The sequence below is a fragment of the Lipotes vexillifer genome, unplaced genomic scaffold, assembly GCF_000442215.2.
Source record: "Lipotes vexillifer unplaced genomic scaffold, Lipotes_vexillifer_v1.1 scaffold586, whole genome shotgun sequence".
In the NCBI taxonomy this organism is placed as follows: Eukaryota; Metazoa; Chordata; class Mammalia; order Artiodactyla; family Lipotidae; genus Lipotes; species Lipotes vexillifer.
In genome coordinates, this window is record NW_006781860.1 from 410,062 (window position 1) to 425,160 (window position 15,099).

Sequence of the window (15,099 nt, forward strand, 5' to 3'; positions counted from 1 at the left end):
CGAACTCATGTATCTACCTAAGCTTACAGTGAAGAAAACGAACCTAGGTGAAGAATAAGACTACGAAGGTTGAATACCACAAAAACCAGCAGGAACACTACAGAGTTAGAAAGACAACCTTCCCTTGGGGCTTCTGTGGTGGCGCAGTGGTTGAGAGTCTGCCTGCCGATTCAGGGGACACGGGTTCGTCCCCCGGTCCGGGAGGATCCCACGTGCCCCGGAGCGGCTGGGCCCGTGAGCCATGGCCGCCGAGCCTGCGCGCCCGGAGCCTGTGCTCCGCAACGGGAGAGGCCACAACAGTGAGAGGCCCACGTACCACAGCGCAAAAACAAACAAACAAAAAAACCCTTCCCAACGATTACACAAAACGTCCCACACGCCAAGAAAAAACTACATCTCCCAGAGTGTGAAGAGTCACAAGGCACACGTGCAGTTAAACTCCTTCTTTGGTAAGTCTGTCTTTTTTACAAACATGTCAGCCTTGTTTAGTCCCACAAGGCCTTCAAAAATTAGACGCTGTGCGGGGTTTACTTTATTCCCCTTGAGGAGAACCTTAAGGAATAAACCAATAAGCCTCAAGCACGCTCACGAGTAGCGCGACGTGAATAACTCAGGCCTGCTGCAGAGACAATGCTAAGGAGATCGTCCCCCCTTGTACTGTGAAGGGGAACGTAAGCTCGGGTCAAGAACTTGCAACACTTTTGTCCAGTTAAGTGACTGAAGTCTCGTTCTTTGAAATAATAGGTTTAAAGGAAATCTATGGCTTTAACTTGAAAATATATTGTTTGCATTTCATCCCCGTTATACAAATGAACGCTGAGTCCCCGCCCCCTGAGATTCTTGCCCGACCTCGGCCGAAGCCCGCTTCCCAGGACTCTGACTACATCTCTCCTGCTCCTCGAGGTTCTGCGTGTGATTTCTTTGGGGTAAAGGATTTTGTTGACTGCTTAAGAAAACGTCGGAGCTCCGCATTTGACACGAGACACAGTTCACAACATAACATCAAGTGAAAGGTAAAAGACACCTACAAAACTATGTTTAATATTACACTTCCTCCAAAAAGAAATGTCTGTGTGTGCGTTGGCCATGTATGTGCATAGAAAAGTGCTTACACCAAAATTATGCTTACACTAAAATATTACTGGCCGTTATGCCTTTTTTTAACTCTTTTTTTCCGTCTATGTTTTCCGAAATTTGTGTTTGACGTATGGAGAAAAAATAAGGAAAATCAATAAAAAAGATTTCATAATAAACAAAGATAAAGAAGGACAGAATAATAAGCACAGCAGAAATCCAAGGCAAAGAAACAAGGAAGCCAAAATGAGTTTTAAAAAATTTTTATTGGACTACAGTTGATTTACAGTATTGTGTTAGTTTCAGGTGTACAGCAAAATGATTCAGTTATACATATATATGTATATATCTAAATTCTTTTATTCCGATTCTTTTCCATTATGGTTTATTACCATGAATTCAAAATATTGAATATAGTTCCCTGTGCTCTACAGTAAATCCCTGTTGTTTTTGTCAGTCTTAATAATAACAACGTCTCTCCGTTTTTCCCTCCAGTTCTAGGAGCCAGAGCTGTTTCTAGCAATTGCTACCTTAAGGTGGTTCCCTTTTTGCCTTTTCAGCTCTCCAATACATGGGTTAACCAATCTTTATATTATAATGATTTTTTTTATGTTGACCATTTTTAAAGTGTTTATTGAATTTGTTACAATATTGCTTCTGTTTTATGTTTTGGTTTTTTGGCCGTGAAGCATGTGGGGTCTCAGCTCCCCGACAGGGGATCAAACCCATTCCCCCTGCACTGGAAGGTGAAAGGCTTTTTTTTTTTTTTTTTTGCGGTACGCGGGCCTCTCACTGTTGTGGCCTCTCCCGTTGCGGAGCACAGGCTCCGGACGCGCAGGCTCAGCGGCCACGGCTCACGGGCCCAGCCGCTCCGCGGCATGTGAGATCTTCCCAGACCGGGGCACGAACCCGCGTCCCCTGCATCGGCAGGCGGACTCTCAACCACTGCGCCACCAGGGAAGCCCTGGAAGGCGAAGTCTTAACCACTGGACTGCCAGGGAAGTCCCCCATTCTTTTTTTTTTTTTGCCTTACGTGGGCCTCTCACTGCTGTGGCCTCTCCCATTGCGGAGTACAGGCTTCGGACGCGCAGGCCCATCGGCCATGGCTCATGGGCCCAGCCGCTCCGCAGCATGTGGGATCCTCCTGGACTGGGGCACAAACCCGTGTCCCCTGCATCGGCAGACGGACTCCCAACCACTGTGCCACCAGGGAAGCCCTGGGGTATCTTTTTTGATGAGTTGTAGTGTCTTCCTGTCGATGATTGTTCAGCAGTTAGCTGTGATTCAGGTGCTCTTGCAAGAGAGCACATCCTTCTACTCCGCCATCTTGAACCAATGTCCTATATAGAGATTTTCAACAGTGCGGGTTTCAACAGTAACCCCACAAGTATTTTGTATTTTTCTTTACCACTCTCTTTATACATATAGTTTCCACTTCCTTGCAAGTCTGTAATTCTGGCCGAGACTTGTGGAAATAAATCAGAACAAAATTCATGAAGCCTGTATATGCAATATACGTATTTGAATTTTTGAAATGCATGTACTCTTTCCCAATATTCCCTACATGACAAGAGTTTTTATTTGAAGTATCCTCTTCCTGCTGGACCTGGCACCCCAGTGTTTGCCAATCTAATTGTACATTCTACAGCCTGCCATCAGTATGCCTGAGCAAGATAGGTATAAGGTATAATCATTTTTAAAATCTTACAGTGTCTGCCAGAAATGTGGAAGTGTATAGCAAATGCTGAAATTGGCCAAATTCTTGTAAGGACTAAAATCAGGGTGCGCATAGAAGGATGGTATTGGGTAATCGAATTAAACAATAAGCTCTCTGTTCTATGAAACTGGCAAATACTCCTTTTCACTACCTACAACCCCAAGAGCACGCAACAAACATGAAATTGAACTCTTCTGTTGAAATAATACTCTTGGCTACTTTAAAGGTTAGTAGGAGCTTTTCTTTCTCTGAAAATTCTCCAAGGTAGACAAGTCAAACTAGCGTGGTTTAACTCCTTTTGACACTTCAAGACACGGCTCAGATCTCACTTTAAAACCTTCCTTAAACTTCCCTACCACGAGTAGAAAATTACACTTAAGCTGTTACTTTGCAATACCTTTATCTTCGGAATTTTGTTACTGTTTTTAAAAATGTTTTTTATTGGAGTATAGGTGATTTACAATGTTGTGTCAGTTTCTGCTGTACAGTGAGTCAGTTATACATATACATATATCCACTCTTTTGTAGATTCTACTCCCACATAGATCATTACAGATGAATTATGTTACTGTTTGTTATTTGTATCACTGGCAGTGTTGGCCTGAGAGCCCTTATTCTAAATCGTGGTATGCCTGGTGTCTAATTAAGTGCTCAGAATGTAGTAGGTGCTCAGTAAATGTTTAACTGATGAATGAACTTTCTATTGCCACTAAGTTTACCCTGGGATGATCTTGGTCCCGTGGCTGCCTGAGGTCTTCTCAGTGTGGCAGCGGGATGTTGCCACTAGGACACTCTCCGAGAGGTTGTGAGAAGGGATATCACCTTGGGGAATTGGAGGTTTGGCCCTCATCTGTATAGATTCGGAAAATTGAGTGGCCAGTGCACTTTTGCTATTCAGAGTCTCTTTTTCTCAAAAAGTATATATTGAGAGCTTTCCCCGAGCCTGGCCTTCTGCTGAGTGCTGAGAATACAGAAGTTCCATGGGCACGGCCCCTGCCCTCACTTCATTTACCACCTAGCTGCAGGAGTCCATTCAACAAGCCCTAAAAAGAAACAACTCAAGGGAGTTCCCTGGTGGCCTAGTGGTTAGGATTCCATGCTTTCACTGCCGGGGCCCGGGTTCAATTTCTGGTAGGGGACCTGAGATTCAGCAGGCAAAAAAGAAAAAAAAAAAAATTCATGAAAAAATAAAAATAAAGGGCTTCCCTGGTGGTGCAGTGGTTGAGAGTCCGCCTGCTGATGCAGGGGACACGGGTTCGTGCCCCGGTCTGGGAAGATCCCAAATGCCGTGGAGCGGCTGGCCCGTGAGCTGTGGCCGCTGAGCCTGTGCGTCCGGAGCCTGTGCTCCGCAATGGGAGAGGCCACAACAGTGAGAGGCCCGCGTACCTCAAAAAATAAAAAATAAAAAATAAAAAAATAAAAAAATAAAAATAAAAACAAGCCCTTACACTGAAGTGTGGGACTGGCCTGGTATGGGAAGTACAGCATGCTAGAGATGCAAAACAGGAGTACCCAAAATATTCCGGCCCCTGAGGGGTTCCGAACACACTCCCAGAAGGCACTGTCTCCAGAATATGGCTCTCAGTCCCGATTTACAAAGTCAAAATATCCCTTTATTAACAATGAGCAGTGAAAGCATCTCACTGAATACAAATATACACTGTGGACAGAGAATGTCGCCTGCATTTCAGTAAACAAAGGATGTTGTGACCATAAAGCCACCATTCACTGTAGCCGCCCCTGAGGGTGCGCCCTGAGTGGATTCAGGATGGAGAAAAACAGGATAGTGGCCCTAGATAGTTAAGGTGCATATCAAAGGAATGATTTCAATGAGCCCAGACTCTTGCATCTTCCCATACCAAAATCATTAACTTGGAATGTCTGTTTTTGTGATCAGCAGTAATCTTTTGATGTTCTGATGGCTGACTACATGTTTTTTTTTCTCAGCAAAATACTCATATATCCTGGCTCTTCCCTTACCTCTTTTATTTATTTATTTAAATTAAAAAAAATTTTTTTGGGCCACACTGCTTGGCTTGTGGGATCTTAGTTCCCTGACTAGGGATGAAACCCGTGCCCCTGCAGTGGAATCATGGAGTCCTAACCACAGGACCACCAGGGAAGTCCCTCGTTCCTTACTCTTTGGAGCGGTCTCTCAGAGCTAACTGAGAGGCTGTATCCCAGGCTCAAGTCCTCAGTAAGTTCGCTGAATAAGACATAATTCTCAGGAGTTCCCTGGTGGCCTAGTGGTTAGGATTCTGGGCTTTCATTGACAGGGTCCGGCATTCCATCCCTGGTCGGGGAACTGAGATCCCACAATTAGGTTGTGCTTTTTTTTTTTAGTCGACTACACACATCAATATTCCCTCTCCAGAGTCAGACCCACGTAGGCAGACAGATTCTAATGGGAAGGTTTTTTGGTGAGTAAGAAATCAAACAAGTCTCCTGTTCAAAGGCATTAGTTTAGCATGCTGGAGCCTCCGTCCCCACACTAAGGATAGCCTTGGAAATGGGGTCGTTATTTCTTTTTTTAAAAAAATTATTTTACATTTCAATTGGCTTTTAAAACAAATTTATTTATTTAATTTATTTATTTTTGGCTGCGTTGGGTCTTCGTTGTTGCGCATGGACTTTCTCTAGATGCAGCGAGCTGGGGCTACTCTTCGTTGCAGTGCGCGGCCTTCTCACTGCGATGGCTTCTCTCGTTGCGGAGCACAGGCTCTAGGCACGTGGGCTTCAGTAGTTGTGTCAAGTGGGCTCAGTTGTTGTGGCGCATGGGCTTAGCTGCTCCATGGCATGTGGGATCTTCCTGGACCAGGGCTCGAACCCGTGTCCCCTGCATTGGCAGGCGGATTCTTAACCCCTGCGCCACTAGGGAAGCCCAGGGCCATTATTTGTGAAGTTCTCCTTTTTGACCAGGATTCTCTCTCTCCCAAACATTGCTTGGATGGGCCAGTCAGCCTGGCCTCCCTGACTCTCCCTTTTCTAGGTTTCCACTCTTCTGATGAGACACACTGCTTCTTGAGATTTGTCGGTACCTTTGATCATATTATAGGGTATGACGGGGTCTGTTAATTTACTGCCAGCAAAGACCGTGTAGTAGTCGTAGTAGTAGCCTCTGTGTGTGTGTGTGTGTGTGTGTGTGTGTGTGTGTGTGTTGTGTAAAATTAAGGGCTAGCAATGACCCCACTCAGGACGTCACACACCAGGGGAGGGGTAGTCGGCTATATTAATCAGGGAGTCTGTATTCCAGATTCTAGCTACTACAAATGCTTCTGTTAGTCATAGCTCAATCAATAGCAGAGGCTTTGCTAAGTAGCAAAATGAAAGTTAGAAATGGGTTTTCATTGGTGAAAGCAGTAGCTTGTTAGCCAGCATGATGGGTGTCAGAAATGGGCTCATAGTGGTGAAATTAGTAATATTCAAGATGTGCATTGCTTAAAATTTGAGTCTCTTCACCCTTGCATTGACAGGGTATGAGAACCTAGCAATCTGAAACCTGCCCCCTAAGGGGTAATACTACAGGCCAAACCTCTAAATAGCCCTGTGTCCAGCTATGAACTCTGAGGGTTCCAGTTCCCTGTGGCCATAAGGCCAACAGAATCCTGCCTCTGTAATAGAGGCAAGGTGGCCTCTTAACAGGACAGAGAGCTGGGGGCATCACTGAGCTTACTGCTCTTAAGAACTTTCTGCCTCAGGCTCCTGGCTCTTTACTAAGCATCTGAATAAGTGGGCCCATATTCAGGTACTTGCATAGCCTTTAGGGAGGAAGTGGGGAGAATACCCCCTACTGGCAACAAGCTGTTTTTCTTGTGACCTTCACCTTTCTGGCAGGTAGAGTTCTTAACAGAGACCATAAGTCCTTGAGCAAAACGTGAGAATAATTAATGCAGATAGATCATGGGATGCCTATTAAAGAGTTGGAAATAAAGAAATGATAGCTCTTGGGACTTCCCTGGTGGTCCAGTGGTTAAGACTCCGTGCTCTCAATGCAGGGGGCCCGGGTTCGATCCTTGGTCAGGGAAGTAGATCCTTCATGCACGCCGCAACGAAGATCCCGCATGCTGTAAATGAGACCTGGCGCAGCCAAATACATAAATATTGGGAAAAAAAGAGAAATGTTAGCTCTTGAAGACTTAAAACATAACCCCAATAATGGATCCCAGCTGAGATAAGTACAGTGCTTTATAGAGCCTTGAGTTAAGGCTGGACAGTAACCTCTTTGAAGGCATTTAAACAAAGAATGGGTCTATCAAAAATCAGGTTAGTTTGACCTGAGGAAGAAGAGAGTGATCTGAGACCCAGAGAGCCAGACAGAAGCTATTCTTTCTCTCTCCCTTCTGCTAAGCTGTTTTCCTTAGAAACGGATCACTAAGCCTGGCCCACTTGCAAGAATAGGGGAATCAGACTCCACCTTTTGAAGGGAGGAGCATCAAAGAACTTGTGGACAGATTTAAAAAAACACCATCCCCTCCATTAAAGACGTTTTAAGAAGCAGACCTCTGAAATTCATATTTCTCACGGGAGCAGTAATAGCTATGTTTCTCTTGAGCACCCGGTTTGTTTTTATTTTGTTATGTTGTGAATCACTCTGTAAATTGTGTTTTCCTCTTTTCCCAGCTGTCAAGAAGCTCAAAATAAAAATTTGGCTCATGTCCAGCTTGTGGACAAGAACCTCAAGGCTTGTGTTTTATGGAATCAACTCACCCATGACTTCTTATTTTTCCTGATGCTTCTTTCACTTTCACTTTCTTGTCATTTCTCTCTCTCTCTCTCTGCCTCTCTATTTGTATATAAACGAATGATATGACATATATCTATATATCTACACACACACATATGTATGTCATGGCATATCGTGTATATGTTTACAGCCTTCCAAATCCCTTTGAAATAAGAATTTATATAAATAAAACAAATACAATTAACTATTTTTCATTTCTCTTAAGACTTGAGGTCACTTGCATAGTCCTTTTGTTTTCTTAATGAAGATAACTATTTTTTTTAATTCCATGCATACTTATACTCAAACAATACAGAAAATCATGAAGTAAAAATACTCCCAAGTTTCATCTCCCAGGGAAAAACATTATTAACACTTTGATTAATGTCCTTCTAAACATCTCTTTATAAACCTACAGGCAATTCTATGAAAATGGATTTTTTTTTAAGCTCACTGTGCTATGTATATTTTCTAGGTCAATTTAAAAAATGTTTATCATTTTTAGTCGCTGGATGGTGTTCTCTTGTACCATAATTTAACTATGGTGCATTTTAATACTCAATTCCCCAGGCGGGTTAGAGGTAGCATTACCGATAGATTTTTTCTGCATCTCACTGGGACTTTTGCCTTTAAGAAGGGGAGGAATAGCGGCCGAGGCCATCAGCTTTATATAGTGTCTAGGTATGGGTTCATTATCTGCTGCTCTAGTTTTGAAATCTCATAGCTGGACTGAGGTGTTCTGCCTGTGAAATAAAATAATGGTACTTTCCCCAAATTTACAGAAATAATTAAAATTAATAGAAGGAATTTCCCCAATATTGAAATTTATTCTCACGTAAGTTATTAAATTTTTGGCGCCTGACACCACTACTTAGTATTCTCTCATAAAAAATGACATAGGATTTACACAAATTTTCATAATGAGTTATTTAAGGCAACATGTCAGGATTTCATGACGCTCTGTGACTATCAGAAGCTCGGTCATTGGAGATCTGGTTCCATCAGATGTAAACAGGGAGTATGCCTGAGAAAAAAATCCATTCCCGCCCTAATCTCGTCAAGAAAAATAAATCGATTCAGCAAACCGAGTTTGTTAAAAAATTTCAGTAACGAAACAACTGGCGGAGGAAGCCAGTACGTTCAGTGTGTATTAAGCGCCAACTAAGGGTGGAGAACTGTGCTAGAAGCCCGGGCGGTTCAGCCAAGGTGAATATGACGCAGCCCCCACCCCGCAGGAGCTCGGGACCGCTAAAAGGTGCTGAGAGCTCTGGTGGAGGGGCAGGACTCGGGACAGGTGTCGAGCCAGAAACCTCAAATTCTGAAAGCCATTACAACTCTCCCGCCTTGAAATTCACGAAGTATTTCTCCTCATCTCCCAATCATTCGGGCTCAGTTCCGAAGAAGAGCAACCAAAACAAAAGCAGAACAATGTGTCCCCGACCCCGCTCCCTCCCAAACACTGAACTATTTCTGAACTTTTCCCGCAGGATGATAAGGAGTACCTTCCGGTACCGGTACATCGCCCCTAGAAAACTACAAATCCCAGGAGGCTGCACGCGCAGCACAGTGGATACTCTTCCCCCATTTCAGAACGCCGCATTACGCTCCAATCCTGATCCGGGTCTGCGAGCCGTGGCCGCGCAGCCTGCTGGGACTTGTAGTCCGCTCCAGAGTCCCTTTCCTCGTTCGCGCAGGCTCGCGCGGCCTCTGTTCGCCCTTCGGCCCTGCAGTAGCCCAGCCCCGGCTTCAATGCTCCCCACCCCCATCCCGCTCCGTTCCCTCAGGGGCCAACCTCCTCCGGTCACGTGGGGAGACTTGCGTGCGGCAATTGGCTGGAGGATTCAGGGGTGGGGCGCGAGGCCCTGTGAGGTTCCGTGCCCCTTGTCGGGCTGCTTGTTTGGCTGCTGCCGTCACCTCATGGCGACGCGGGTAGAGGAGGCTTCGCGGGGAAGAGGCGGCGGCGCCGAGGAGGCAGTTGAGGCCGGACGGGGCGGACGGCGACGCAGCCCGCGGCAGAAGGTCAGTCTGGGGGGTGCCTGCGTTGCTGCTGGGCCCTGGGAATGCTGGGGCTAGCTGTTTCGGGGTGCACCTCTTCACTCTCCCGGGTTACCTTTAGCCACGGAACGACCATCGGCCCTCTTCGCTCCCAGGGTGACGACGGTGGGAGCAGGTGAGGGGAGTGGAACCGGGGTGGATGGGGTGGGAGGGGGCGATGGTTGGGGATTGAGGCGGGGGCGGGAGTGAGGGCAGGGGGCGCAGCCTAGTGGGAGGGGGAAGGGGTGCTTGGCGGGGGCGCGCCAGGTGTGACAGCCACGTGCGGCCGGCGCCGCGGGGCCCCGGGCGCCAGGTGTTCCCTCTCCCAGCCCCTGTCCTCCGCGTGCTTCCCCTGCTCCTAGCGCTGGGCGCCGCCGTCTGGGCTGCCAGGGGTCGCTGGCTCGCCCTCCTCGCGCCGGGCAGGTGCGCGGGGCGCGCTGCTGGGTGCGCCCGGGCGGCGCGGGCGAGGCTGTTGCGCAGTAAGATAACCGCGCGGGAGCCGGGGCTGCGCTGCACCCCCTTCCCCCGCCCCCCTGCGCTCCCCGCCACTGCGCGGGCTGGCGAGCCGGGCTTCTCGGCCCCCGGGACCCAGGCCCTGCGGCTGCTCTGTGGGCGCCACGGGCTTGGCTGCACGTGGGGAGAAGATGCTGGAGGACCTGGGTCCCGCACAGTTGGGAGCAGCATCGCGGATAACCGGTCTTCCCAATCCAGCCCTACCTCCTTCCCCTTCTCGCTCTTTATTTCTGCCCCTTTTCTTTCTTTCTCCGGCCCCCCCCCCCCCCTTGGGGAGCGGAAACTTGAGCGCCTCCCCTAGCTTGGCCTTTGGTTTCTCTTAATCTGGGAGTCGGGCTGGACTGTTCCCCTTGCCTTATTTGACTCACGTCAAGGAGTTTTCAGTGTCTCCCTCCCTTTCTGGAGGAAAATCCCGACCTTCAGAAAAGGAGAATTCCGCTTGTTCTGGAGGCAGTGGGTGGAGTTCGAAAAAAATTGCACAACAAACGGGATACAGGGCTTTCAGGGCCCAGGAAGAGAGAAGTGCGGGGAAAAGGACTGGAAAGGTGGAAACGCGTCTCGTTCCTTGCGGTTGAACAGATTGAAACATTCAAGTTGTTGGACGTCGTGCTTGATCACTCGGGGCTGTTTAATGTCACTTAATTATGCGTTTGAATACTCTTAAAGATCACTCCTGTTGGAAATTACGAAATAATATTTTTCTAATGCGACTCGTGAACTTGAAAAAAAAGAACAAAGGTTCGCTTTACCTCTGCGCAGTGTCAAGAATTAGCTTTTCGAGGCCTGTTTCTAAGGTCAGGTGTTTTCACGTCCGTCTTTATGAGCGTGTTACTGCTTCTCAATTACCTGTCTTTCTCTCCCTCTCTTTGTACTGTAAAAGAAAGATCCAGTACTTGAAGGACTGAAAAAGAAGCTGTGGACCGAACGGAACTCTAGGGATTCAACACTGTCGCTTTGGACACCTCACTTATTCCCTGAGGGTGGGGAGCCAATCTCAGGGTTTGATTTCATAGGCCCCCCCAGGGGAGGACTCCGATAAAAAGCCACTGCAGTTGAGGATATGAGTTCCTTTTTATGCCCCTAGCATAAAGATAAAAAGTCTGCACTAGGAACTGATGTTTAATCAACTAGCATTTTAAACGACGAAGAGGTAATGACCCTTTGACACAGTTCTCTGGTTAACAGCTGGATAAGAATAGTCAGGTGTGTCTGTACTGTCTCAGTTTTGTTTACTTACTCAGGCACCATTCTTCTTTGCTCAGGCTTTTCTGGGCATCTTTTTTTTTTTTTTTGCGATATGTGGGCCTCTCACTGTCGTGGCCTTTCCCGTTGCCAGACGCGCAAGCTCAGCGGCCACGGCTCACAGGCCCAGCCGCTACGCGGCACGTGGGATCCTCCCAGACCGGGGCACGAACCCGTATCCCCTGCATCGGCAGGCGGACTCCCAACCACTGCGCCACCAGGGAGGCCCTCTGGGCATCTTTTTTCCTTTTGATTTACAATTGACTATGACGTGGAATTGAAATAGAAATACATGGCTAAATATTAGTTTCTGAATTTTCGTTTTAAAAAATTGGGTGAATATCTTGTGTTTGCAGAAGTCACTTTTTGAGTTATTTCCTTCGGACCCTTCGTTTTTTATTTCCTCTGGGCCACTAGCTTGAAAATATATTCATAATTCTAACTTGACCTCAGCCCTATTTTTCAGGAAGCAGAAATGGTGTTTAACTAATTGAGTTGTTTTGAAAATATTGAAGGAATTAAAGGAACAGTGACCGTTTTGTCACTTTTGGGTTACATTATGAGACTTAAAAGTGAGAAACAATTGGAGATGGGCTTTGTTGCTTCCTGTTTGTCTTAACCATCTAGTCACTCTTGACCTCAGGTAATTGTAGCATTGTTTCATAACTACTGCTATTTGGATGGTCTTTTAAGGTGACTTTTTTCTTTTAACATTACAGTACATTTCTAAGAGTCTCTTGAATTGTCTAAAACTGCTGTCTGATGTGATAGCCACTAGGCGCCTGTGGCTATTTGTGTTAATTAAGTAAAATTAAAAATTCCCTTCCTCAGTATCCTAGCCACATTGCAAGTGTTCAATAGCCAATGTGACTAGTGGCTGCTGTGTTAGAGCAGATCTAGAATATTTCCATCATTGCACATTGCATAAAGTTCTATTGGACAACACTGGTCTAAAAAGATGGGATATTACTTTGTCAAGTATTCCAGGCATTTTTTAGAACATCAAGCTCGTTCATAGTACTACCGAAATCCTTGTGTAGAATTTGTGGGGTTTTTTGTTTGTTTGTATTTTTACTAGAATTTGTTTTATAAGGTTGAGTTTTCAAAAAACTAATAGACTATTTTTTGAGCAGTTTTAGGTTTACCAAAATATTGAACATAAATTGCAGAGTTCCCATTTATCCCCTCACACCACACCCCTTTCCCCTATTATTTATATCTTGCAGTATTGTGCTACATTTGTTACAATTGGTGAGCCAATATTGATAATTTTTATTAACTGAAGTCCATAGTTTACATTAGGGTTCATTCGTGGTGCTGTATATTCTAAGAGTTTTAACAAATGTATAATGACGTGTCCACCATTACGATATCATACAGAACAGTTTCACTGCCCTAAGGACCTCCATCCCTTCCTCTCTTCCCCCAAACCACTGGCCACCACTGATCTTTTTACTGTCTCTATAGTTTTGCCTTTTCCAGAATGTCTAAGGTTGATTTTTTTCCCCCTAGATTTTTGCTTGGGAGTGTTAAAAATTATTTAACTACTCTTAAAAACTTATTTTTAGGTCAAATAGGAAGGATAAAGATATATGGAATCTATGCTCAAATTAATGAAATGTTACATTTACATGTTGCCCTATAGTTTTTATAGCATATTTTTATAGTTTTATAGCATAGTTTTATAGCATATTTTTGCACATACATTAAGTCTTTCAGCATCACTCAGGTGCTGTGGAGAAGGCTGGGCAACTGTCATTGTCCTCATTTATAGATGACAAATTGCTCAGCAAGGTGAAGTGATTTGCCCAAAGGGTGAAGCCGAGTGTGGAAAGTACCCTTTCATCTACACTACAGTAATAAGTAGGGTGGTAGTGGGCAAATAGTATGGATTTGGAGTCAAGACCCGTGGCTCTTGCCACCTATTAGCTGTGCAACCTTGGGCAGATTTCACAATCTTTCTAAGCCTCAATTGCATCATCTGTAAAGTGGTGATGATGCTAATCCCTACCGCATAGGACTGTTGTGAAGTATGAGAGTTGAGGGCTTCCCTGGTGGCGCAGTGGTTAAGAACCCGCCTGCCAATGCAGGGGACACGGGAAGATCCCACATGCCCCGGAGCAGCTAAGCCTGTGCGCCGCAACTACTGAGCCCACGTGCCTAAAGCCTGTGCTCCGCAACAAGAGAAGCCACCGCAATGAGAAGCCTGTACACCGCAACGAAGACCCAACACAGCCGAAAATACATACGTAAAAATAAAATTAAAAAAAAAAAAAGTTGATGTGACACGTTCAGCCCAGCGCCGGGCATGTAGAATTTTACTTGGTGGGTAGGCTAGCATATATGAAAGATCCGTTTCACTTGCTTTTAGGGTGTTATTCTGTAAATCTATCTTCCAACCTTTGTGTCCTTCACTCTTCCCAGAATCTCTCAGTGATAGACTTAATGAGGAGAAATCAGGTCAGGGTGGGGCGAGAGTATGGGGTAGGAAGAAACCATTTCGTTATCTTGTTTTTCTCCCCATTTGCGGACTTGATGAATTTCCACTCTTCTAGCACAGAGATTAAGTAATAAGAATCAAAGTGATTTTCTCTTTACGATGTTGTTGTCTAATTCTATCAGCAAACTTTGGTAAATTTTATTTTCATGGAGAGCCAAACGGGCAAAGCAGTAATGAGAGCAGAACAGATACAGCACATCCCTCTAGCAATACCACATTCATAGATCGTAATATGCCACAGTTATTTATTACATTACTGGAAGGTGTTGTATATGTTATTTTGTGTCATTTATATTGGTCTTGACTAGAGAAGTTTTATTTAGGAGTGTGTATGCCAAATCCAGATTCCATAAAAGAGGTCACATGTGATTTCCCTTTGTGTGGGATTCTTCACAGAGGGAGTCACTCTAATAGTTTTCCTTTCAGTAGATATGCTCTTCAGGTTTTACACTTTGCAGAGAGTTGTATTTCAAAGGAAAGGAATTCGAGTTCTCACTGTTTCCTGCATTGTGCTCGGCACTTAAAATGTGCTTGCATTCTGATATCTTCCTTACCTCTGCAGAATAGGTGGTATCCCTAGGTACGTAGATAAGGCATCTGAAGCTCAGTCAAAACAACAACAGCAAATCTTGCTCAAATTAAATAACACAGCTCAGAGTTGGTGAAGTTGGCCTAGACCTGGTATATAATTGTGTAATTGATAATGCAACTGATGTACCCTACTGCATGGACAGTTTCCGCCTTTTTAACCTAATATCCTAAAGAAATCCCTTTGTTTCTCCCCCCCCCTTCTTCCCAATTACTTTTTGTTTGGTTCTAACAGGATTATTAGTAACTTTTAGTTAATGTAATGGATGTGACAGTATTTAAAGTGTGTAAAGTGGTATACAAGTTTAATATAGTATTCATCAACATTGAGAATTAGCTATGTTTAAAATTTTCCCAAGTGGGGCATTTCTAGAAGAGGATAAAATAGGTTAGGTCACCCTTTAAGGGTTTTTTGAACCTTGAGTATGTTTTTATGATTCAATTTATTTCCTAGTTGAAATTCTCTTGGGACTTAAAACTACTTAAATTTTATTACTTGAAGGAAAAGATATATAAAATGACCGTTGTTGTCCTGTTGTGCTGGCAACATAATTTTATTAACATTTATTGCTCAGGGTGCTGGATTGCATTCTGTGTTACATTTCCAAAATGTCCCCAGGACGACCCCCATTACCCCCACTTCCTACTCTGTAGTCTGCCACGAGTAATATTGCTAAACTACCACTTGTTCATTTTTCTTCTTTCCCT

At 45.0% G+C, this 15,099-nt stretch overlaps 1 protein-coding gene across 1 annotated transcript in view; it reads left to right on the plus strand.

The window, feature by feature from the left end:
• The first annotated feature begins 9,394 nt into the window (after positions 1-9,394).
• TXLNG (taxilin gamma) overlaps positions 9,395-15,099 on the plus strand; it is a 47,897-nt gene continuing 42,192 nt past the window's right edge. The window contains exon 1 of the mRNA XM_007454846.1: positions 9,395-9,533. Coding sequence (XP_007454908.1) covers positions 9,432-9,533 — 102 coding nt within the window. The 5' untranslated portion in view covers positions 9,395-9,431. The remainder of the gene's footprint in view (positions 9,534-15,099) is intronic.